At 36.7% G+C, this 25,383-nt stretch overlaps 1 protein-coding gene across 1 annotated transcript in view; it reads left to right on the forward strand.

The window, feature by feature from the left end:
• LOC150092731 (uncharacterized) overlaps nt 1–25,383 on the forward strand; it is a 303,164-nt gene that overhangs the window by 151,487 nt on the left and 126,294 nt on the right. The window contains exon 9 of the mRNA XM_090414579.1: nt 20,864–20,978. Within this exon, the coding sequence (XP_090270705.1) occupies nt 20,864–20,978 (115 nt within the window). The remainder of the gene's footprint in view (nt 1–20,863; nt 20,979–25,383) is intronic.

Below are 25,383 nucleotides of genomic sequence, written 5' to 3' on the forward strand. Positions count from 1 at the left end.
ATAGCTTTGCCTCAAAACTGAGCAAAATTATTTACCATCTATAGCATGACATTTGTGCACAGCTTAACCCACAATTAAACAGAAAATTGCAATAATAGACTTCTTGAAAATAATGTTGTTTTCTGCTGATTAATAAAGAGATAATTACCACAAGTAGTAAACAAACATTTGTTTCATTGACATATATTTAATCTGTTTCTCAGGAATCAATGATTTTTGCTTACCTGCTTTCATTAATCTCAGAAATTCAAAACCCCAAACAGCTGAAAGTCTTAAGTATTACTCGAATTTATTTCATATAGTCTAAGAAAGACATTAACAGATATGAATTAAAAGCGAATAATATGAAAAGATAAAGAAAATGAGTAGTGTGATTGAGGATGAGAAAGGCAAGCATGACATGGAGATGGATACAAAATTAGAAGTGTGACTGGAGATTTAGGAGATTTGGGGGATATGTTGAGTGAGTAGGTGAAGTTGAGTGAGGAGATGGGATGCTTGGAGAAAGACTTTTTGGTTGGAGAAGCCAAGAGAGAGAGAGAGAGAGAGAGAGAGAGGATTGTAGAGGTACTGAGGAAAGAAGTGGATGCTATGAAAAATGAGTTGTGGCATGTGAAAGGAGAAATTAGGAGACTGAACAACTAACTGATGTGAGATGAAAGGAATAGGAATGAAAGTTATGAGAATGATAGAAGGAGAGAGAATGTAAGAACCAAGGAAAGAGAGATAGTTAGAAAGTACAGGAGCAAGACACATATGGTCTTGCTCTCATCTCTCTCTCTCTCTCTCTATCCTTTGAGTGAATAGAGGGAGAAATGCAAGTAAGCAAGGAATAAGTAAATCTGTGGGAGGTGTAATATATGGAGATTGAATGTTTATGTTGTACAGAACATAATGTTAGAGGAGTGCTTTTCTGGAGAAACAATAGAGAGAGTGAATGTGGGTGAGATGATAATAAGTTGATACAAATGACCTGAGAAGTAGTGGGAAACAGGTTGTGAGAGAGAGCAATCTGAGGTTAATGTTAGGGACTGTGCAGCAGAAAAGTATAAGAGGGAAGATAGTGAGCATATTTCCCAGATATGATAACTTAGAGTTCAGGAGAAGAGTAGCAATAACATATGACATAATAGCAATAATGTGTTGAAGAAGGTGTGGAATGTGGATGCCTGGAGTTCACTTGATGATAGATGAGAAATATATGTCAGAGATAGAATCCATTTCAACGTGGAAGGATGCTAGCATCTGAACAGATTGTTCTCTCGGTAAGTGAGAGTGTTAGGGCAGGGAAACTAAGTTGTCAGGGTAGATAGTAGCAGGGATGGCCTCTTGCTGGGATAATCAACTGGGTGATGTGAAAGTATGTGGTATCACAGAGGCAAATGGAGTTGGGGGGGGGGATAATAGGTATAGAAATACTGATAATGCACTGATGATTCTCTGTATAAATGCCAGGAGTATCAGCAATAAAGGGAATGAATTGGTGGTGTTAATAGCCTGTCAGGCTATCCAGAACATTGTTGAAATCGGTGAAACATAGTCGACAGATGTTGTCCTGACAGAACATAATCATCAGGGGAAGATTTTGGTAAGAATATAGAAGATAGATATCGCAAAATGGCAGGCTATTCTGGAGTCTATTTAAAAAAAAAAAGCTTAGAAACAGAGGGAAAAGTATGCTGTAAAAGGAATCATAGATGATAAAGGTAACATGAAAATTGAAGTATTTTAGCTGTCTACAATATTACTTTGAAAAGTTGTAAGTGAAACTAAATCTGAAATTTGTGAGAAGGCAGTAGGGGTATATGATATTTGACCTGGAATGCTCGAACAGTGGCTGCACTTCATAACACAGAATACATAATAGTCAGAAGGGTGAAATCTAGATGATCATAATAGAGATCTCGAGATCTCATAGTATACTACCCATCTAAAAAAATGGAATTTTTTATATTTTTTTTATATTACTCCCACACATGCCTGCCCACACACACAGATAAATGCCATGTGTGGGCAGGAGTCAGGTACAGAGTAATCTGTTGATATTCTTGTTAAAACTGCTAGAGGTTGTAGTTCCTTTGGAAATGCTTCACATGGGTGGCTGTTCCACAGAATTGAGTTGGATGAAATGAAAGATGACTGGGAATAGCAGGTTCGGTGAATATGCAGTTAGACTGTAAAGGGAGTTTGAGCACCTGTTGCTTGAGTTCTTGTTGAACAGGGGAAATATCTGTTCTGTTCTATGCTATTCTGTTGAACAGTGGAAATATCTGTAGAAGAAATACAATACAGAAACTGATCATCTATATGAAAGGCTGAAGATTGTCTGTAAAAGATACGTCATTAATCATCCAGACTTCCCTTTTCTGATTTTTAGGGAGGTCTTAGGTGCATCACCCCAATCATGAAAGCAGTATTCCAAAGTTTGCCAGATTTAGTATTTATACAGAGTAAGTAACTGGTCGGAACAGAAGTACCATCTTGAGTGGAAATGGATGCCAAGTTTTTTGGAAATTGATAATGCTATAGAAGTGATATGATTATTCCAGGAAAGGTTTGGAGTAAGAGTTAATCCTAGATGAGAGATTTGGTCTTCACTGTTGAGCTGAACAGTGAAGATCAGAACATTGCTTACAGCAAAAATCTCTGCCTCTCTTTCAGATTTGTCAGAATTGGGAAATTTGAAAAAGAGAGCCAGTTAGAATTGTGGACATTGAAATCACCAATGGGAATCAAAATAGGAAGTCAAAGAGGTAAGAATATTTTTCAGAATTGGGAGAACAGTAGAAGCAGCAGATAAATGCAACAATATGTAGCAAAGAAATGTTAAGCCACAGGAGGTCAGAAAGCTGAGATTCTAGATCAGACACTCTTTAGCAAGGAACATCAGAATGCACAAAGGCTGAAGCATCTCCCTTATGCAGAAGGAATCATACATATATATTTCATACAGTGAAGACAGGTAGTGGTTGATATAATAAACATTTAGCCCATTACTCTTCTGTTATTAAATATATCCTCCATCTTGAAAACTTGCCCACATTCAACCTTTTCCTGAGAAAGGCAACAAATTTTGCTATCATGTTACCATCAGATTTCTGTCACTCTCACAATCATTGTAATGAAAAAATTCATTAATAGTCATCTCTTACACAACTTCTCAACAGTGAATGATTATTAGTGTTGATCAGTATCACATTTTCTTGCTTCTGTCATCACTTTTGAACAAATGCTATGCTTGGAACAACTCTCTTGATAGCTATAATGATGTGATTAAATATATGGTGGAGTTTTATCTTCATACTCTGCATCCAATACCTCAATACCGTCATTACTATAGCTTTTCATACTGGATTCTTTCTGTATGTTAGTGATCTTCAACAGTTCCAGTTCACACTTTTGCCAATGTCAACCTGTTCTCCTCTTTCTTCTTTGAAAAACTTCGCTCTATGCGGGTGAACAGATCTTCTAGAATATCACACTCTACAATTTTAAATATGACATATTTAAAATTGTAGAGTGTGTAGAGAGATTGCCAGCCTGGTTGGCCAAGTGGTTAGTGCATCATTATTCAGCCAAAAGGCTGCGGGTTCAAATCCAAGCATGGGCATGGATGTTTGTCTGTGAAAATACTAGTGGTGGTGGTGGTTGTTGGTGGTAGATAGCATTGGTGTAGGTGATGAAGGTAGTTGTGGTTGGTGGAGATGGAGAGTTGTAGAGTAGGTACCCTCCTTCGATGAGTCTTTGGACTCCCTGGCTGTGTTATGTAATAATACCATATTTTTCGATAGATAACACCCGCCTAATGTATAATGCAAACCCCCAACATTTTCATTGCTCCTTTTGATGTATAGATAACGCACATGTGCCAACTAGCGGTAAAGTTAGGAGGTACAGACAGAGGACGGAGGAATTCTTTAAAAGCACGTGCATTGCTTGTTGCAATGGTCAATTATTCCGTACATTCCGATGAAAAGAACGTCATATACAGATATAGTTACATGGATTATAGAAAGTTGGGCAGCTGTAAGTGAAAACTGTGTTAGAAATGGTTTCATTAAAGTACAAGGGAATGCAGTGGTGTCCAGTGACAATGATTATGAAGCTGAAGAAATACCAAACGAAATTTTTAATACAATTGATTCTTTCGATATTGAGTCTGATGAAGAATTTTTTGGATTTGAATAGTGTAATGTTCAATAAATATTAAGTAATACTTCTACTTTAGTTTTGTTATTACATTTGATTTACCTCTCATACCTTTCAAATGTATACCGCGCATGTTCATTTTTAACGAATTTAGACTTTTTTGTATAGATTACGCGCACGTTATTTATCGAAAAATATAGTAATAATAATATGTAAATTCTAAATAATTTTGCATTGGAAATATGATTATTCCCAGTCAAGGACTGTTTGAGACAAGCAGTATCAAACTGCATAGCAAGCTGTAAAAATAAATAAATTATGGAAGGATTACTATTATTTTTGTGATCAGAACATACATCCTTTTTTTAATTTTAATTATTATTTTTTTATTAGTCAAATTGACCCTGATGAATCACCTGGGATTGATTTTATCTTTGGACATATGATAAAAAACATAGGAAAAATAGCTAAAAACTGCCTTCTGAAGATCTTTAACACCTCTTGGAATGCAGGTCAACTACCAAAAATCTGGAAACCATCAGTCATACTAAAACCTAACAAAAACCATAGTGACTGTAACAGCTACAGACCAATAGCTTTGGCTAGCACTTTCTGTAAACTAAACAAAAGAATAATACATACCAGATTTCTGAATTGGCTCTTAGAAATAACAAGATCTGCTTCTGCCAAACTGCATACAGGTCTCAACACAGTACAGAAGATCAATTATTTTATCTTTGCCAATCAGTCATAGATGGTTTTCAATAAAAACCACTAAAGAAGACAATATTCTTGGATCTCACAGCTGTCTATGATCTCATTTGGAGACAAAAGTTAATAAAAATTGCATACAATATGGAATAAGGAGGAATGCATTAATTTGGATTTCAGATTTCGTGAAAGGAAGAAAAATGAAAGTAAAAGTTAATGAAATTTATTCCAACATGCATCAAACTTGGACTGGAGTCCCACAAGATTCTGTTTTAAGCCCACTCCTATTTTTCATCTACACGAACAATATCCATCTTGACATAATAAATGACACAAAAATAGCATGCTATGCAGATGATATATAGCAAACTGGCACACAAGCAGTAATCCTCAACAATCTGAAAAAGTTCTAAATAATTCAATAAAAGTCTTAGAAAGATGGGCAAAGGAACTTAAGCTACAGATAAATCCAGAAAAACAAAACTGAGCATCTTCTCCACTTATAGAAAAAATAGACACAATTACAACCCTCAAATCAAAATATAATACCAAAATAGAAAAAACAGAGTCTCCAAAATACTTAGGCCAACCCTAGACACTGAACTGAGATTTATAACTCATATTACAAATATATCTAATAAAGCTCTTAAAAAGCTTAATATCATCAAAAGGCTTTGTGGAACAAAGTGGGGTGCAAAACCGAAGACACTCAAAACTACATATACAGCACTCATACGACCCACTATGGAATATGCCTCATCAGTCTGGACTCCAGCTTCTACTAGCTCAAAAGGAAAACTTTACAGAGTACAATCAACAGCAGCAAAAATTATCATAGGTGCAGTCTCATCCACAAATAATTTATAAGCTCAACAAGAGTGTGGGCTCCACACACTAGAAGATAGAAGAAAACTCTCCACAGTTAAATTCACTAACAGAATCAGGAGCCACCAACAGGATTCACATCTCACTCAGGACTTTCGATGCCTGGACAAGAAAATCTAGACTAAAGAGATCACCTACGTTGCAATACGATCAAGAAATTAGAAAACAGATTGACTTAGAGCACCTGTCCATTGAAATAAGCAAAGAGCATTCTTTTCCACTATTCTACCAAAAAAAACACAATGATAAACTTAAATCTACTAGAACCCTGTTCAAAAAATGATTCACAGCAAGAAAATAAAAGAAAAGGACTTGACACTATACATCACTTAAATAATCTAAACCATTTAAATTGTACATGTTTTGGCCATAAAGTATTACAAAATAAAGATTTATTGTTACAAAGACCATATATTTACAACGTACTTAAGCTCTTACAAATTGCCTACCGGTTTCGCTAGTAACTGACCAGCTTTCTCAAGGCTTGCATAGTACAAAAAAGAGGTAAATGCAAAAAAAAAGGTTTCAAAATACAAAGAACCGTTAGTATCTGTTAGGTAGCTAAGGTGACACGTTCGCGTGACATAACCACTCAGCATCATGAACACGCGTTACATGCAAACGCGTAATATGATTATTTGCGTACTGTAGCTCTGTTGAACTGAGGGAGTTAATTAGATTTTTCCAGGTATCGTTCAGAATGGCCCCTTGATTTCTGTTTAGGTTACTTCCCGTACGTAATACAACTGCCGCTTCTTTAAATACTCGATGTCTGTAATCCTCGTCTACATAGAGCATGGAGCTGTTATTCCAGTCTATAGTGTGGTTCGAAGTTGAAAAGTGATGTGCCAATCCTGAGGTGATCGTTCTGTTGTGATTAACATCGCCTATATGTTCTTTCTGTCTTATTTCCAGGCTTCTCGAAGTCTGTCCGATGTAGGAAAGACCGCACGTGCATGGAATATTATACACACCTGGATATTTATAAAATGGCACACTGTCTTTAGGGGATCTTAGGACCTGTCTTATGCTATTTGTTGGTTTAAATACAACCCTGATGTTATGTGTCTTTAACAATCTTGCAATTTTTGTTGAAATTGAACCTATAAAGGGGATGACTGCTGTTGAGATATGCTGGGCGTCTGTTCTTTCTTGTTGGTTATCTATGTATAGAAATTTGTTGATGATGTGTCTAGGATAACCATTTTGTGATAGAGTTGTAGCTATTTGAGACAGTTCTGTTTGAACTTCTTCCTCGTCAGAGATAAATTTTCTAGCTCGATTTCTTAGCATGTGGATGATGCTATGTTTCTGTGACCTATGATGGTTAGAAGAGTAATGTAGGTATCTTCCCGTGTCGGTTTGTTTTTTGTAAATTGACAGTTTGATGCTGTTTCCTTGTCTTTTTACTAGTAAGTCCAAGAAGTGTAGCTGTTCATTATTTTCTACTTCTAGAGTAAATTTTATTTTATTGTGGAGTGCATTGATTCTGTTAACAAACAGATGTAGGCTTTCTAAGTTGCTTTCCATATGATGAAGATGTCATCCACATATCTCCACCATATAGAAGGTTTAGGAGTAATGCTGGTGAATATTTCATCTTCAAATTTCTCCATGAAAAGGTCTGCACATGGTGGCGACAGAGGGCTGCCCATGGCTAGGCCTTCTAACTGTTTGTATATCTTGTTGTTAACTTTGAAAAAATTTGATTGTAGGCAATGCTCGAACAGCCATCCCCTTTATAGGTTCAACTTCAACAAAAATTGCAAGATTGTTAAAGACACATAACATCAGGGTTGTATTTAAACCAACAAATAGCATAAGACAGGTCCTAAGATCCCCTAAAGACAGTGTGCCATTTTATAAATATCCAGGTGTGTATAATATTCCATGCACGTGCGGTCTTTCCTACATCGGACAGACTTCGAGAAGCCTGGAAATAAGACAGAAAGAACATATAGGCGATGTTAATCACAACAGAACGATCACCTCAGGATTGGCACATCACTTTTCAACTTCGAACCACACTATAGACTGGAATAACAGCTCCATGCCCTACGTAGACGAGGATTACAGACATCGAGTATTTAAAGAAGCGGCAGTTGTACTACGTACGGGAAGTAACCTAAACAGAAATCAAGGGGCCATTCTGAACGATACCTGGAAAATTCTAATTAACTCCCTCAGTTCAACAGAGCTACAGTACGCAAATAATCATATTACGCGTTTGCATGTAACGCGTGTTCATGATGCTGAGTAGTTATGTCACGCTAACGTGTCACCTTAGCTACCTAACAGGTACTAACGGTTCTTTGTATTTTGAAACCTTTTTTTGCATTTACCTCTTTTTTGTACTATGCAAGCCTTGAGAAAGCTGGTCAGTTACTAGCAAAACCGGTAGGCAATTTGTAAGAGCTTAAGTACGTTGTAAATATATGGTCTTTGTAACAATAAATCTTTATTAATCTAAACCATGTCATTGCCTACACTGATGGATCATCTGATGAAGCACTCAACCAAGGAGGTTCAGGGGTTTTTCTAACTCTACCTGAAGGTGAGGAAATGCAAATCAAAACCACAGCTGACAAAATAGCTTCAAACTTCACTTGTGAATTAACAGCCATACAAACAACTCTCAAGTTCTTTCTCTCAAATCCAGTAATAAACATTACAGAAGGAATAACCTACAGCGACTCAAAATCTGCACTAGAGGCATTAAAAAATGGAAAAGCAAAACTCACACAGGAAATTCATGAACTACTAACAACCTTAAATTTGAAAAATAAGAACTGCACACTTGCAATTGATACCAGCCCATGTAAATATTGAAGGCAATGAAATAGCAGACAGACTAGCCAAAGAAGCAAGACACTTACCTCCAAAATTACACCCACTCTCACTAACTGCTGCTAACTCTGTTACCAAAATAAGATTGATAAAACAAACTATCAAGAAGAATGAAATCAGTGAAATTAATGAAAATAGAGAAATAACCACAATCATCACCAGACTAAGGATGGAACATTTTAAAGGCATGAAAATTCATCCAGATGGTAGTAGGAGCTATGAAACATGCAAAAACTGTCCAGGAGTTGAACTAACACCTGTCCATATTTATTTACTTAGGCCAACCCTAGACACGGAACTTAGATTTACAACTCATATTACAAATACGAGTTGTAAATCTCAGCTGTCCAGAAAAAAATGTCCAGCAATTGCTGCTACTCTACAGAAAATTGACAATAACCCTAGAGAAAAGCTCTACTCCATCAAAGTTCAACAGATTGCCAAAGCAGTTCTACAGATCACGGTCATATCTAGAAGCTCTTCAATGGACACTTGACAACAACAACTATTATTTTTCAGGAAATTATAAAATATAAGGCAACATTACATTATCATCATCAGGGATAATAAAACAATGATATGTGCACACGGCACTAACTAGGTAATTGAAGAAAGACAACCAAAGTTGGACCTAGATTCCTAAATGCCCCCTCCCTCAGTGGGCTAAATTGGGTGGTCTTGGCCATTGGGCTGAAGATTTGAGGGTGAGTGCTTCCCAAATTTAGGGCAGTTTCATGCACTCAAATTTGTTGAGGTTTGCCAGGATAGCCAATATCACAATTTCTGTGTGCATGCGCACACACACACACAACAGACGTAGCCCATCTGTTTCCATCATTACAGCCACTCTGGACTTGCTGACCATGTTTTTGGATACTCACCACTCCTAGGATACACTGGAAGAAAGGCAATCAAAGTTGGACCTAGAGTCCTAAATGCCCCCCCCCCCCAAGTGGGCTAAATTGGATGGTCTTGACCATTGGGCTGAGGATAAAACATGGTCAACAAGTCCAGAGTGGCTATAATAGTGGAAGCAGATGGGCTACATCTGTTGTGTGTGTGTGCAGAAATTGTGATATCGGCTGTCCTGCCTGTTTGGCTGTAGCAGGATAGTTAGTAACTTTAAGGGACCTGGTAGGTCTAGGAAATGTAGTTGGTCTTTGGTGGAGTGGATGAGGGATGCCAGTTTTTCCTGTGGTCTGTAAGTAGTTTTAGGTTGTATTTCTTTAGCATTTTTGTTAATTTTTCAGATGTGTGCTGGATATATGGAATGGTGATAGATTTTGTATAATCTCTGCTCTGAATGGGGGGGGGTAGGGTTGAGTTACAGGGTTTTAATATTTTGTGAGGGTTGTAGCCATTGGTTAAGAAAGTGTTGAGAATGTGGCCAAGTTCATTGGTTAGGGCACTGCTATCAGAAACTGATTAATTTTGGGCTGAATTTTTTGTGTGTAAAGGAGTGTTACCAGAACATTGTAAGAGCACTTTGGCTAATTTGTATGTGGGAGAATCAATGCCACCTGCAATGGGACATAATAGCACATTTTGTTTATGGATTTTTGGTAGCCCATATATCCAAGGGTTGGGGGTCTAGAGTTATACGATTTCAGTTTGTTGGTGGCTTCAACAGGCCAAGAAGTGACCTTTTTAAGAAGTCTGTGAAGTGTTCTGATCTATATATTGGTGGGATCGTAATCTAAATGAAGGTATATAGAGCAATCTTGAATTAATGAGGCAAGCTTTTCAGTGTGATTTTTTTTTTTTTTTGGTTTAAAATCACAGTGGCATTCCTCTTACTTTGCTAATTACTATTTTGTTGTTGTTTTTAATTTCTTGCAGAGCTTTATATTCCTTCTTTGAAAGGTTGCTTTTTGGTGGTTTTGCAAGGCTACATCCAATCTGATGACGTTGGCATATCGGTAAGAAGACTGAGGATACCTCATTTGATTTCTATCATCATCATCATTATTATTATTATTATTATTTGACACCTCCAGGGAGTCCAAGGACTTATCGAGGGAGGGCACCTGCTCTACAACTCTGTCTCCACCATTTAATCACTAACTGACTGCAACTACACCAATGCCATCTGCCGCCTTGTCTGTGGAAATACCACCATCGCAGACAATCACAAGCATCCATGCCCACGGCAGGATTAGAATCTGCAGCCTTTTCGCTGGAGAGTGGATACGCTATCCATTTGGCCAACCAGGCTGGCATTATTTCTTCTGCTGGAATTTTTTTAGGCCACAGTTATGCACTAGCATAATTATGGCCATGAGCAAGTGTGTTGATTGCTTCTGGCTTTTACCACAATTGTGGAAGGAATATAAATACAAGGTGATCAGCAAACTCATACTCATGAGCAGTACAAAGTGTGGGAAAGAAGAGTGACTAGTATAGTAACAAAGGCCAAATCAGATTAAGAGAGAAAATTATCTAAGCTGACCAAATTAAATCAAAAAGAGTCTTTTCATTATGTAGTAAGTAAGAGGAAGAATGATTATGGAAGATGACATTAATCAATGCCGATTAAATGGTAAAAAAGTGACAGAAGAAATAGTTGAGTTACTAAGTGATTAACTTTGTAAAGGTGTCATTCTGATGGAGATTTTGCATTTGCTTATGTGACAGACACTGGTTTAAAAATTGAGGTAGGCATATTGAAGAACATCAATGTGGATACAGCAGTAAGATTGATTGGCATGTCAGATTGCATGCAATGAGAATATGCAAGAGAATTGGCAATGCTTCTGATGAAGTTGTTTAATCTAAGTCTTAGCTCTGGCAAGGTTCCAGAAGAGTGGAAAGAGGGTAAGATGGTTCCATTACATACAGGTGGCTCCATGAGAGAAATAACAAATTACAGAATTGTTAGTATTTCAGGAGTGGTGGTTAAAGTATTGGAAAAGTTGGTTACAAATTTTCCAAAATGGGTATTTGGGAATAAGATACTCTATGGTGGGCAGCATAGCCTTTTAAAAGGTTGGTAATGCCATACCAATTTACTCACATTTTATAATAGAGCCACAGCAGAATTAGATAGGGGAAATGGCTACACCATTATCATTTTGTAGCTAGTTTGCAAATGCATTTAATATCATACTGTGTGGATTTGGGGGAAGGGGGAGTTGACATACAGACAGATGCCATAGAGTAATATGTTGTGGAGTGTGGAGAAAAATAGAAAACCCATGGCTGTTCCCTCTATTTGTTTGTAGAATTTTCTTTGCTAAACAAAATAGCCAGAGTTCATGGTGAACTGAAACAAGGCTGAGATGTTGGAAAGAAATATAGCTTGGATAAGGTCTAAGACATCTTTGAGTTTGACATTAGTGAATAGAGAGGAGGCATCAAACCTGACCATTATATCAGTATGAATAATGGTCAGGTTTGACGTTTCGCATATACTTCGCAAATGAAAAAAGCTGAAACACGTTCAGAGGAGGGCGATAGTAACTTGCTCCTGCGGTAAACAACACGCCCTCCCCCAATAGCCACTATATTGCAGAGGCAAGAAAAACAAGTACTTTTATTATGTCGTGAATAAGGTATAAGCAGTCTGTGTAATATATTTCTCAACAAATAGTGCAATTAGACACAACTGGGATAAAAACGACACTAATTAATAAATCACATGTCCCCCTCATACAGAAACTATGCTGTATATATAGACTCAAGCAAAACCATATGTTGCACTGGCAAACACAGCATCTAACTAAAAACTATTGTTATTAATTAGATTGTGTGAGTTTGCTCGGCAGCAATAAAATTCAACCAAAAGTGTTAAAATTCTTGAACGTGTTAAAACAAAGATATATATATATATATATATATATATATATAGTGAATTCTGTTATGGCAGTTTCACATATTATTGGAATTCAGTTGAAGAGAGTTAGCATTTCAATTCAATTGTCAGCTTGCTTTTCGCATGATTTCCGAAAAAGATATAAATACTAGAGTTAACTCACAACACATTTTGTCTAAGTATTACTTAGCACTTCTGAAGATATATTGAACCTTGGTTGAAGGAGGAAAACCTTCAATAATAAAAATTCAATAAACAGCAAGCAGTTGGTTGAAATGTAGTCATGTGGACAACACATGTTCACTTCAAATCTGACAAAACAGCAAGGGAAGGTGGAAGCAATAAAACCACATTGTTTTTCACTTCACCCCTCTTTTATTACACTTCACTCCTCTTTTATTCATCATTCTGCTGCTACAAATTAAAATAGTGGCAGAATGTTCATTCCATGAACATTCTGCCACTATTTTTTTAAGTATTCGTTTTATTTTAATAATTTTTACTTACTTATATTCAATTTTAATTTGTTTTGTTTGGATAATTAAAGTATACAGATTTATTTGGTTAACTTAAGCCTGTGGACTACCTGTCCCATCGTCGCGGACCATAGGTTGAGAAACACTGGTATAGAGTTCTCTCATCTTATGTGACCCCTAATTCGTAAGTAGTATAGAAATAGAAGACATGGCACAACATAAATAAAAAATGAATTTTAATTAGGAAAAGTATTTTGGAAAATTTTCTAGTGTTTTTTGACTTTTTCTTTTGAGAGGCTCATCCAGTGGCACACCTCTCCCAGGGTGTGCCATTGGATGAGCATTATGTGCAATAGTGTGTACCTCCCATGATGAGTCTCTGACTCCGTTGAGGTCAGATGTTAATAATAATGATAACACTATCTTCTTCCATTCTATATTCCTGTAATTAAAGTTTCCCATCAGGATCACCTTCTTTTTACATGCCCAACCAATTTGCCTAGACATTTCACAATCAGTCACAATTAGTCATTATTTATTTATAGTTTAGTTCTCAACTCAAAGAAAAAATGTGTTTTTCATCTTCATTTGTATATTGTTTTAAATCTTTTTATTCTCTGTACTAATGTTCTTTGTGGCAGCCTTCTTATATATGTGTTTCTTAAAACTGTAATGTATGGGTTTTATCTAATGTTAACAAAGTTTTTCTGTCATTCTTCTTGGAAGTTTGGAAATAAGGTGAGACACCTTTTGACAGCTCGTATAGGTAAATATGACTTCTCCATTGCTTCCACCTTAGTAACACCACCTCTGGGTCTGGCTCCCACTGACGATACCTCAATAAAAGTCAAAACTGGTCTGGGTAGTGGCCCTTCCCTTAATGTATAGTATTATACATGTCTGCAAGGAGATGTGCTTTGCATTATGGAAGATACTAAGACAAGGAGTGATGAGAGCTTGGTCCACCTTTACCACAAGTTGCCTCGGTCCTGAAGATACTTCAGGTGCAAACTTTGTTTGCTTACACTTGGATAAAGGATTAAACTAAATTTATTATATCATTCTTCTGTTCCATAGTTGGTTTGATGCAGTAGGTTAAACAAGCTGCAGTGCTTTCCATTATTAAAAAAAAAAGCAAATATAAAAATATATGTATATAAAAAAAATATAAAAATGATGACCAGTTAGTTTCTGGTCAATATGTTTGCAGTAATAAAAATTATTATTTATTCTCATGAATACACGTGTCTAATAAGCTTTATTATGTCATAAGTGCTGTTAAAAACTCATTTCCTGCATACTTTTCTTTTTCAGTATGATATTTAGTTTTATCCTGCTGAACACTGAATGGTGATCACTTCCAATTGCAAATCCTCTGTATACTCTTTTGTCCTTGTATCAACATTAACATAGTCAAGTTAAGGGGGATAGTAAATCCCGTATTATTTTACAGCCAGGTACGAAACTCGGAGATCGAAATCCATCAAAATCTAAGAGTTTCATGCCGAAGAACTATTGGCGAGTCCAACCGTAACTCATCACTTGGGTAGTACAACACTAGGGCAACTCAGAGCAAAGGTGGAGCAAGCTCCGTCACTATCCTTAGTATTTTCTCATAATGTAAAACGCAGCTCCTAGGAGATGTATTACTGTTTTACATTATGAGGAGAGGTCACTACCCAGACCGGCTTCGACCCTTATTGAGATCTTATCAGTGAGTAGGTAGACCTGGAATATCAAGGTTTAAGTGAACCGAACTTACATATACCCCTACTAATGAATTGCCAGACTGGTGTACTCATATATTATTATTACTACGATAAAGAGCCAAGAGGCTATTTTTCCGGCGACATAAATTAAGTTAAGGGGGATAGTAAATCCCGTATTATTTTACAGCCAGGTACGAAACTCGGAGATCGAAATCTAATTATGTCTTCTCTCCATGTTAGTTTATGCACATCTTTATGTTGGAATTAATCCATGTTCTGCACAAGAATCCAGCAGGTACTTACCATTATTATTAGCTTTGCTCTTTTCTCCAAATCTTATCCCAAAACATTTCTATATGCCTGAAATCATTTCTTAAATCTATTGTTTAAATCTCCAACAAGAAACAACTTTTTCTTAGTGTCAGCTCCCTTCTCTAATCCCTCAGAAAATTCCTTCACTTCTTCCTTAGTAGAACCTTCTGTGGAACCATAGGCACAAATAAGTCTCATTGTCCAGTTTCCCATTTGGATTTTGTCCACATCACTCTCTTTGCTATTGTCTGCCATTCATAAAAATTATCTTCATATTTAGTATCGAATATTATAGCTACAATTTTTCTCCCTGATTAGTATTGCCTGAATATAACATCTAGTATTTGTAGCTTAGAAAAATCGTATCTGTTTTTGCCTTCTTTGTTTCAGTAACATCAATTATGTTGAACTAGTACTTATCCTGTTCGTCTGTAGTTCCATTTCTTTTCTGTTGATGGTTCTTGTGCTGATGGTGCTATGCCAATCTTGAACTTTGCTGATGTTGAGTTGGAATTTATTTCAGTAGCTGACTTTTTGCTGTTCTCCCTGGTTCCCTAATGAAAACAATGGGGTCAGGGGCTTTATTATACAGATGACACTGCAGTTGACATGAAATTATAACATGTAGTACCATCATGTTATTTTTGTTTAAGCCAATAAGAATACAGTTTTGTTGTCTAAATCCAAAATTACCAGCCCATCCTCATTCATTCATTCCATATCCAGGTAGATATCTACTAATGGGCACAGCACAAGAAGGTGAGGATTAATATTCAGATGGTTGGTTTTCTGTATTCCTTAAAAGGCTATGTAGAGATCTCTCTCCTCCCAGTTATCCACCCCTAATACATTTTGCTCTTTGCTAATTTAATATGCCATCCAAATATGTATTCTCATAATTATTGGTTAACTATATTATATATATATCCCCAAAACAACAGATTCTTTCCTCTCTATCTAGTTTGGATTTAATAGAAAGGACATGCAACAGTTTGTGGTGTACCTGCCCAATTCACATTCAGAAAGCACGAGGCAATTCCTTTTGTCATACCTGTGAGTAAGTATCACATGAGATTGGTCCTTGTCCATCTGAACTATTACAGAAATTAATATGCATGTCTGTTTCATAGAAAACATGTTTTATATTACAGGATACCTGAAACAACTTTTGATGAAGCCAGCTTTACTGATTAAATTAAAAAAGTATGCCATAAAGATATTTAAGGGCAGTTTCTCTTGTCCCACTATATAGTCCCTGCATGTCTTAACAGTAATAGAAAGTAATGATAAAATTCAGTAATGAAAAAAACACATTATTATTTTTATTATTATTATTCAGGCCTCCATGGAGTCAAAAGACTCATCGAGGGGAGGTCCCCCCCCCTAAGAAACACAAAGTCTGTCATACCACTCCTTAAACTCATTGACTGTTCTCACTCTAACCACTCCATTAGGCAATGCATTCCACGGTTCAACCACCCTCCATGCAAAGAAACCACTCCTCACCCTCTTGCTCACAGTTTCCTTTCGTAACTTCCAGGGATGGCCTCTTGTCATCACTCCTTCCTGCTGTTCAACCAAGCGAAAGAACTCCCCAGTGTCAACACTGGAGAAACACTGGACAAGCCACTGGGCTTGTCCAGTGTTTCCGCCAGTTCTATACTACACCTAGCAAAAAACAACTTTCTGTTTTTGCTGAATGTTATTAAAAGTTGCAGTATTGATTACAATATATTTAGTACATATCCAGATTTAATAAACGCTAATATTGAAATGTGTTTTTATTTTATTTTTTCTACTCACTTCAGCACCCCTTGAAGAAGACGCCCCGATGCAACGCATCGCCTGCTTACCATGTTAAGCTGTCCCTGCAAACAGATATTCCATTTCTCTGCTGTATGCATTTTCTTAGAATATTTTCATGGGAAATATTCATTAGAATTGAATTGGTGATCCTGCTACTGTCCTCTAAATCTGTTAAGACACATGTAGTTGCTGGCTAGAAAACTTTATTTAACAGTTAAAACAAAATTTCCTTTCTCTTCATTTCTTTCTTATTTATTTCCCAAAGTGCACAATATATAAATTTTCAAATCTATTTGTTTAAAAGTGAACACATGCAGATTGCTCTTTGTTAGAACAACACACACAGCTGGTTTATATGGTATTTTATTTCAGTAAAGCAAGTTACAACTTGGAAATAAATGGCAAATGACCCAGCAACTTTTACTCTACATCTACTGGAGAAATTTTGTGTTAACTACATTATTAACTTCTACAGGTCATCCAGAAACTTTTTTTTCATCATACCTGATAACTTCTGGATGATGTCCTTATAATGATAATTAATAACAGGCATCAATGACAAAACATTGATGCCTGTTATTATTATTATTATTATTATTATTATGTAGGCCTCCATGGAGTCAAAAGACTGATCGCCAGAGGTCCTTCCTAAGAAACACAAAGTCTATCAAGACTTATTGTGGGAGGCCCATCCTAGGAAACACAATGTCTGTCATACTACTCCTTAAACTCATTGACCGTTCTCGCTCTTACCACTCTATCAGGAAATGCATTCCACTGTTCAACCAGCCTCCATGCAAAGAAACCACTCCTCACCCTCTTGCTCACCATTTCCTTTCATAACTTCCAGGATAGCCCCTTGTCATTACTCCTTCCTGCTGTTCAACCAAGCAAAAGAACTCTCCAGTGTCAACCCTGTAACCACCTCTCAACAGTTTAAAAGTCTCAATCATATCACCTCTCCTTCTTCTATCCACCAAACTCTGCAGTCCACAGTCCCTCAGCTGATCCTCATAACTAACATTGTACAGTCCTGACACCATCTTTGTTATCTGCCTTTGTACTCTTTCACACAGTTAATTTATCCCCTTCAAATCCTGGGGACCAGAAGTGTGGTCTGATCAGAGTCTTATACAATGGAATGATAACCATTTTATCTCTGCAGGTCGGTGTCCTCATTATTGCAACAATCCTCTGCATTACCTTCACTACCTTTGTAATATGTCCTCTAAATTTCAGGTTTGTATCAATCATCAAACCCAGATCTCTTGTCTCTCCTACTTCCTCCAGTTTAACTCCTCCCATAGAGTATGCAGCGTCCCATCGATGTGTCCCAAACCTCAAGACCTTATATTTGTTTCCACCATCACAATTATCTCATCCTCCCTTTCACCTCTCTTAATTGCCAGAGCCACACTTTCTATCATTCCTCCTGGCAAACACTCCTCACGCATTCTATCTTGAACACCACGGATCATTGAGTCCCCATACATTACACCACTTACCACCATATTCCTCGATTGTTCACATGCATCCCTCTCTCTCTCTCTCTCTCTCTCTCTCTTGTAAGTAGGGGAGCACAGTTTCTCTCTGTGCTCCCCTACTTACCCGCCTTCCTGACATCACTCAATCTCTAGTCCCTGTGCTCCCTTGCATTCATCTTATTCCTTCTCTCCTGCTGTTTCCATTCTTTCCTCTTCTATTATTCCTATATCTGACACTCATTCTCTCTCTCTCTCTCTCTCTCTCTTCCACTTATCCTATTCTCACCTCTTCAATCATTCATACAACTCTCTCTCATTCCCTCTCTTCTACTGTTCCTATTCTCTCTTCTTCTGCCATTCCCATAACTCTCTCTCAATCCCTCTCCTCCACTATTGTTCCTATTCTCTCCTCTTCTCTCATTCTCATAACTCTCTCTCACTCCTCCTCTGATTCACCTTGCATTCGTCTCTTCCATTCGCTTAATTTCATCTTTCACACTTCTCATTTCATTCCCCAGACATTCCACCTGCACTTTCAGCTCATCTATCTCTCTCTGGAAGTCAGCCATTCTTGTTTGCCATTCATCCTCCCAGTTGAGATGATCTCTTAAACTTCAGAATCATGCAACCTTTCCGTACTCCCCACTGTTATTATTTTATTCATACTTCTCTCGACCTCTATCATACGCATCATCTCTCTACATGAAGAATCTCCCGTCTCTGACTCAACGAGGTCAGTTATGGTCATTTCTAAATCTGTTGTTTCAAGGATACTTGCGATTTCCAGACCGAAATATTTGGTTAATAAATATCTTTCTTGTGATTACGTGATTATATCATTCATTTCTAAATCGCCAAGTTTCTCCCATTGCCAATTATGCCAAATTTATGTATGAAAAAATTATTATTGCCTGAAAAAAATTAAAATCGACAAAATTATGTATGGAAAGATTAATATTTCATACTTGCAGAATTTTTGGCTATGTTATCTAGCCATTGTCAATTCATACAAATGAAAATAAATAAACAAATTAGACTGACACTTAAAATGTAAGTGCATGACAATATATGCTATTCACTGCAGGAGAATGGCTTGATCTACAACTATTAGAATGAATAAATGTAAAACTGAAATAAATAAATGTAAATAATTATTAATTCATGAAACACAGGAATGAAGAGTTTCTCTTGAAACATATGTATAAAGAGTGTGGCTTAGGATAACTTTCCAAAACTTAAAAAATTTAAGACAGTCATTGTTGTTGATGTTTGGTCTCTGGAAAGTGGGCATCACAACTTTATATAATCTTTCAAGTAGAAAATAACTTCTATATAAGACTTCAGTTTTACTTCAGTGAATTTTATGCCTAGTGATATGGTGTGGCTGGCTAATGGAAAGTTATATGTATGCCTGTTTCACAGGAAACATATTTTACATTACAGAATACTTGAAACAATTTTGGGTAATGCTGGCTTTACTGAGTAAATAAAAAAAAAAAAATCATCATATCAAGGATTTAGGCCTAGCATGGCCTGTTTTCCGGCCTTAGACGTCATTGTTGAATCGTTTAAGCGGACGTCGTTTTCTTGTTCCTAATGACTTGTACTTTAAGGCTTGTTTTGGTAATCTTTCTATTTTCATTCTTTGAACGTGTTCCATCCATTTATGTTTATATTTTTTAATTTTTTCTATTACTGATTCTTGGTTTAATTCTTTCATAATTTCTTTGTTTCTTTTGTGATCAAATAGAGTATACATTGCAGTTTTCTCATAAACTTCATTTGTGCTGTTATTAATCTTCGTTGTCTTTTTGTTTTATTGTCCAGATTTCACTTCCATACAATGACTGGTAGGGCTAATGTATTGCATACTTTTAGTCTGGTTTGTTTTTGAAGTAGGTTTGGTTTAAATATAGAGTTAATTACACCTATTATTTTTAAATATTTTGCAATTTTTACGTTTATATCTTTTTCATTTTCATATGTGATCATACATCCTAGGTAGTTAAATGAATTCACCTGTTCTATTATTTTATATATATTACTATATTATTATTATTTTATATATATATTACTATCTTAGCTCTTGCTGGAGGATTCTTTAAAGGACAGGATCCTTTAAAGGCCATAGTTTTTGATTTTTCTGTTGATATTATCATACCATAATCTTTGACTATCTCATTTAGATCTAAAATAGCTTTCTGTAAGTTATCTTCAGAATTTATAATTATTATTTGGTCATCAACAAAAAGGAGAGTGTTTAAGTTCACACTAGGAGAAAGTTTAATACCTTGATGGGAATTTTTATTATTATTTCATTTAGGTAAATATTAAAAAGAGTTGCTGAGAGGGGACATCCCTGTCAGACCCTTTGGTTTATCTCTCTCGTATATGATAGCTTTTAGGATATTATTTGGTATTTGTCTTTCATTCAATATGTTAAATAAAATACATAAAATGTTAAATAAAAAAAAATTTAAAAAAAAATGTTGTGAAGCTATTTCAAGTGCAAATTTGGCTTCTATGATAATAAAATATGAATGAAAACAAGAATGTAATTTTTTGTAATATTCTGCTGTTTTTTTATGTTTTTTTTCTGTTTTTTTTATTTCTGTTTTATATAAACATATGTTTCACTCTTAAAAAGTATAGTGATCTACTTATGCATTCCAGTAACTCCATCCAATTATGAACCACGAGGGTTTAAACCTGCAGAGACAGAATCATTTTTTTTCAAGGAAGATCCAATTAGCATTAAGCTAGGAGATGTAACAACTCCATTTCATGTGTAAGTTATTATTATTTTACTTCATGTAAATTGAAAAACGAAAAGTAAGCTGAGATCTTTATAAAATTTCTGTTAACAATCAAGTTATGCATTTTTTTTTAAAGCTTTGCAGTAATGGTAGGACTGCATTTGAAGAGCTCCGAAAGATAAGTTATTTAGTTTTAAAAAATTAGCATTATCAGCTTAAAAATTGTGCTGGTATAGAGTATACTACAGAGTTAATAGTTTAGCTTAAAAAGTTTGTTTTAAATAGTGTTAATTTAGTCTTTTGATAAGATACGGCAAGATATGTAGAGTAGCACATGGCACCAATGTAAAGTAGAGCAATGGCATCCAAATTATCGTCATTGTTTAAAGAATTTTATCGGGAGTTTGTCCCGTATAAGGTCTGTGTAATTTATGCTTTGCCGAGTGTACTGGAGTTTGGTTTCAGAGCAATAGTGGTGGGAAAGTGTCATGAAAGTGAGGATCTAAAGTGTATCTCAGGTCGCAAGATTGACGTAGTGGATGAAAGTCAGAATGCGGTAGAAATGTAATGTCAGATAGCATTGAGAGTGAGAGTAAAAGTAAAGAGTGAGCAAATGGTTTGGCTGATATAAAAAATTAAGAGTTAGCTGCAATGAGGGAGGTAGCTTGGTTGCACGAAGTGATACATAGGGCAAAGTGGCAGCTGGAGCGATGACAATATTGTCATCGCTCCAGCTGCTGAGATAAGAAAAATGAAAAGGAGTGAAAGAAAAATTAAGGAGCAAGTGTTATATGGCAATTCAGTAGTAAAAAAGGTGTAATATATGAGAGTTTGAAAAAATCTTGCTTTCCTGGTGTGAAAATTAATGATGTGAAACTATTAGATCACAGAAGCATAGGGTGAAAGAAATTATTATAGTGGCCAGAATGAATGATTTAAAAGGTGAAAAGTTTGCTCTGAGAGAATACTTGAGAGAATTATTAGAAGTAGCAAAAGAAAAGAGTGAGAGAGTTAAGATAGTGAGCGGTATGATAGAGTAGAGTTGTGAAGAAGGAGGGCCATAATTGCAAATGACTCTATGTGTAGGTTATGCAGGAGAAGTAGTGTGGAGTTTGTGGGTGTGTGGACTGAGTTTGACAGGTGAAAGGACTTATACAAGAAGGATGGTTTGCACCTGAATGGATTTCTTGTTCAGAAACTGGAAAAATTGTTGCTGAATGAAGTGAAAGTGGATGTGCAGAATCAAGGAAACTAGAGCTTTTTTTTGGGGGGGGGGGCTGTTGAGTGGATATGCAGACATCAATGAGGCAGTTGAGTGTAAGAATGTGTATAATATGCCTGAGTTAGTATGAAGGGTAACAAACCAGAATTGGTTAGTTAGTATAAGGCGTCAAAATAGGATTGGGACTAGGGGGCTTTTGCACATTATGTACACTAATGCCAGGAGTATTAGGAACAAGGAGGAGGAATTTTTGACCTTGGTTAACTCTTCCTGGCCACAGGTCATTGGCATTAGTGAGACATGGCTAACAGAAGATGATATAGTTAGTGGGATGATAGAATGTGAAGGATATAGTGTGTTCAGGAAAGACAGAAAGAAAAGAATGGGGTAAGGATTGTTATTGATGATAGCTGATGAACTGCAGCCAAAGCGAATAGTTCAACTTCGGGATAGTGAAAATAGTACATTTCAGGCTATCTGGTGTGAGATTGAGACCAGCAGAACAAAATATATAGTTGGGTGCTGCTCTAGACTAGGAGATGGAATAGATGGAGATGGTATGCATAGGCAAATAGACTCAATGAGTGGAGGACAGGTAATTATTATGGGAGATTTCAACTATCGTAACATTGATTAGAAGCGGAGAGGACACATGGGAGGAAGGAAGTGGATTTTATGCAGTTACTAAGGGATAACTATCTGAGACAGCATGTAATGGAATATACTAGGATTCAAGAGTGCTCGATCTAGTAATTGCATCTGAGAATTTGACTATAACGAATATGACTATGTTGCCACCATTTGGTGAGAGTGATCATAAGGTATGATCACTCACACATTATGCCACCTCCTTGACCTGGGAGGTGGCTAAATGTGGAATTTTCAATGAAGACAGGGATAATTTATATAAGACAGGGTACATGTGTAATCACCAAGCTGGTAAGTATGACAAGCTTAGAAGATTTCTTGGATCAGTGCCACGGCATGTAAAACTGCAAGGGCTGGATGTTAATAGTGCATGGGAAGTGGTAAAGGAGTGTTTGAGGGAGGTAATGACTGACTGCATACCAAGAGTCCGGAGAGTAAATCAAGTGGAAGTTAAATGGATGAATCACACCATTAAGCTTGAGCTGCAAAAAAAGAAACAGCTGTGGAGGGAATTTAAGGAGAAAGGTGACCTGCAGGCACACGAATAGTACAAGGCACAGACCAGAAGGGTAACTAGTGTGTTAAGAAAAGCAAAAGCAGATTATGAAAGGAAATTAGTAACGCAAGCTAAAGAGAATCCCAAACAGTTCTTTCGAGATGGTACAAGTAAAAGAAAAAATTTATACGGCAGAATGATTTTAAGGAATGCCGATGGTAGGGAGGTAACTGAATCAGTTGAAATAGTAAAATTACTAAGCAAACACTTTGCAATAGTACATCATCCAGTTGGTGATATTGCAGGAATGAGGGAACCAGTGGTTTATATGGGAATCACGGTGAACGAAATGGAGGTGAATTGTATATTACAGAAGCTTAACGTGAATACATCTTTGGGATTGGATGGTACAAGCAAAAGGGGTCCAAGATTATCATTGGTGCAGTCTCATTCACTAACAACATCAGAGCCCAACAGGAATGTGGGCTTGACCTGCTGGAGGACAGATGAAAATTTGCCACCATAAAATTAATTAATAATATCAGAAGCTACCAAGGCAATCATATCGCTCTAAAAACTTATGAACATTGGAATCAAACATGCAGACTTCACAGATCATCAACTTTACAATATGACGACACTATCAGGAAAGAAATAGGTCTTGATCATCTAAATGCCCACAAGCAAAGAACCTCTATTTTCCTTCAAATACCTTTGAAGGTGAAGGACTGGAAAATAGAGGTTATCATAAATCTATTCCTTACTAAACTCTGTACAAAAAATAATCAAAAGAATCACTCAAAGAAAAATGTCTAAATACGAGGGACGTCCAGAGTGTAAGTTCCAATTGGCTGTCAGAGAAACAAAAATATCCTTACAAAAAAACTTTATTGGAAATTAAAGTGAACATCTTTTACAACTTTTCTACATAATTTCTGCCATTGTTCAGGCACTTATCATAAGGGGGTGGGCATCAAGAGTTGTATACCTTCATCGTAGATGGTTGCCGCCTGTGACACAAACCACATATTGACTGCTTCTTTGACCTCATCGTCGTCTTGAAACTGCCGGCCACCAAGGAAAGATTTCAGATGTTTGAACAGGTGAAAGTCACTTGGCGGAGGTCAGGACTGTATGGAGGATGATGGAATTGTTCCCAGCCGCAGGTGGCTTTATCGTAAATCAAAACATTGCCCCTGGTAAGCATGCCACGTCGTTTATTCTGGATCACACGATGCAGTTTCTTAAGGGTTTGGCAGTACATATTCGTGTTGATTGTGGAGCCTTGGCCCAAGAAGTCTACCAGCAAAATTCCTTGTCTGTCCCAAAACACAGTGCACATGATTTTCAGAGTAGAAACTGTTGTCTTCAATTTCATCTTGACTGGTGATGATGTGTGCCTCCACTCCATGTTTGGATTCAGGATTGCATAAGACACCCAAGTCTCATCCCCAGTGACAAGTCTGCTCAGGAAAGCATCACCATCCTCATGGTAGCGTGTTAAGAATTTCAATGCACTGCCCAGTCGATTCACTTTGTTGAAAGTTTATTTTTCACTTGGTTAGACTAATCCTTTATCCAAGTGTGAGCAAACAACATTTGCGCCTGAAAGTATCTTCAGGACTGGGGTAGGGTGGTACAATACCGGGCAACTCGTTGCAAAGGTGGAGCAAACTAACATCACTCCTATCTCAGTATCTCCCATTATGTAAAACACATCTCCTTGCAGATATGTATAATGTTATGCATTAAGGAAAGGGCCACTACCCAGACTAGTTTCGACCTTTATTGATGTCTCTTCAGTGGGAGCCAGGCCCAAGTGGAGATACGAGGCAGAAGCATTAGCAAGGTCATCTCTACCTATAGGAGTTGCCAAACGGTGTGCCACCTTTTTAATAAATAACTCTGGATTTAGAGAAAGATGTTGAAAGTTTATTTTTCACTTGGTTAGACTATAATAATAAATTTAGTTTAATCCTTTATCCAAGTTTGAGCAAACAAAGTTTGTGCCTGAAAGTATCTTCAGGACTGGGGTAAGGTGGTACAACACCGGGCAACTCTTTGTAAACGT

The sequence above is a fragment of the Typopeltis vanoorti genome, chromosome 25 (assembly GCF_054136105.1).
Source record: "Typopeltis vanoorti isolate ZY-2024b chromosome 25, IOZ_Tvanoo_1.0, whole genome shotgun sequence".
Lineage (NCBI taxonomy): Eukaryota > Metazoa > Arthropoda > Arachnida > Uropygi > Thelyphonidae > Typopeltis > Typopeltis vanoorti.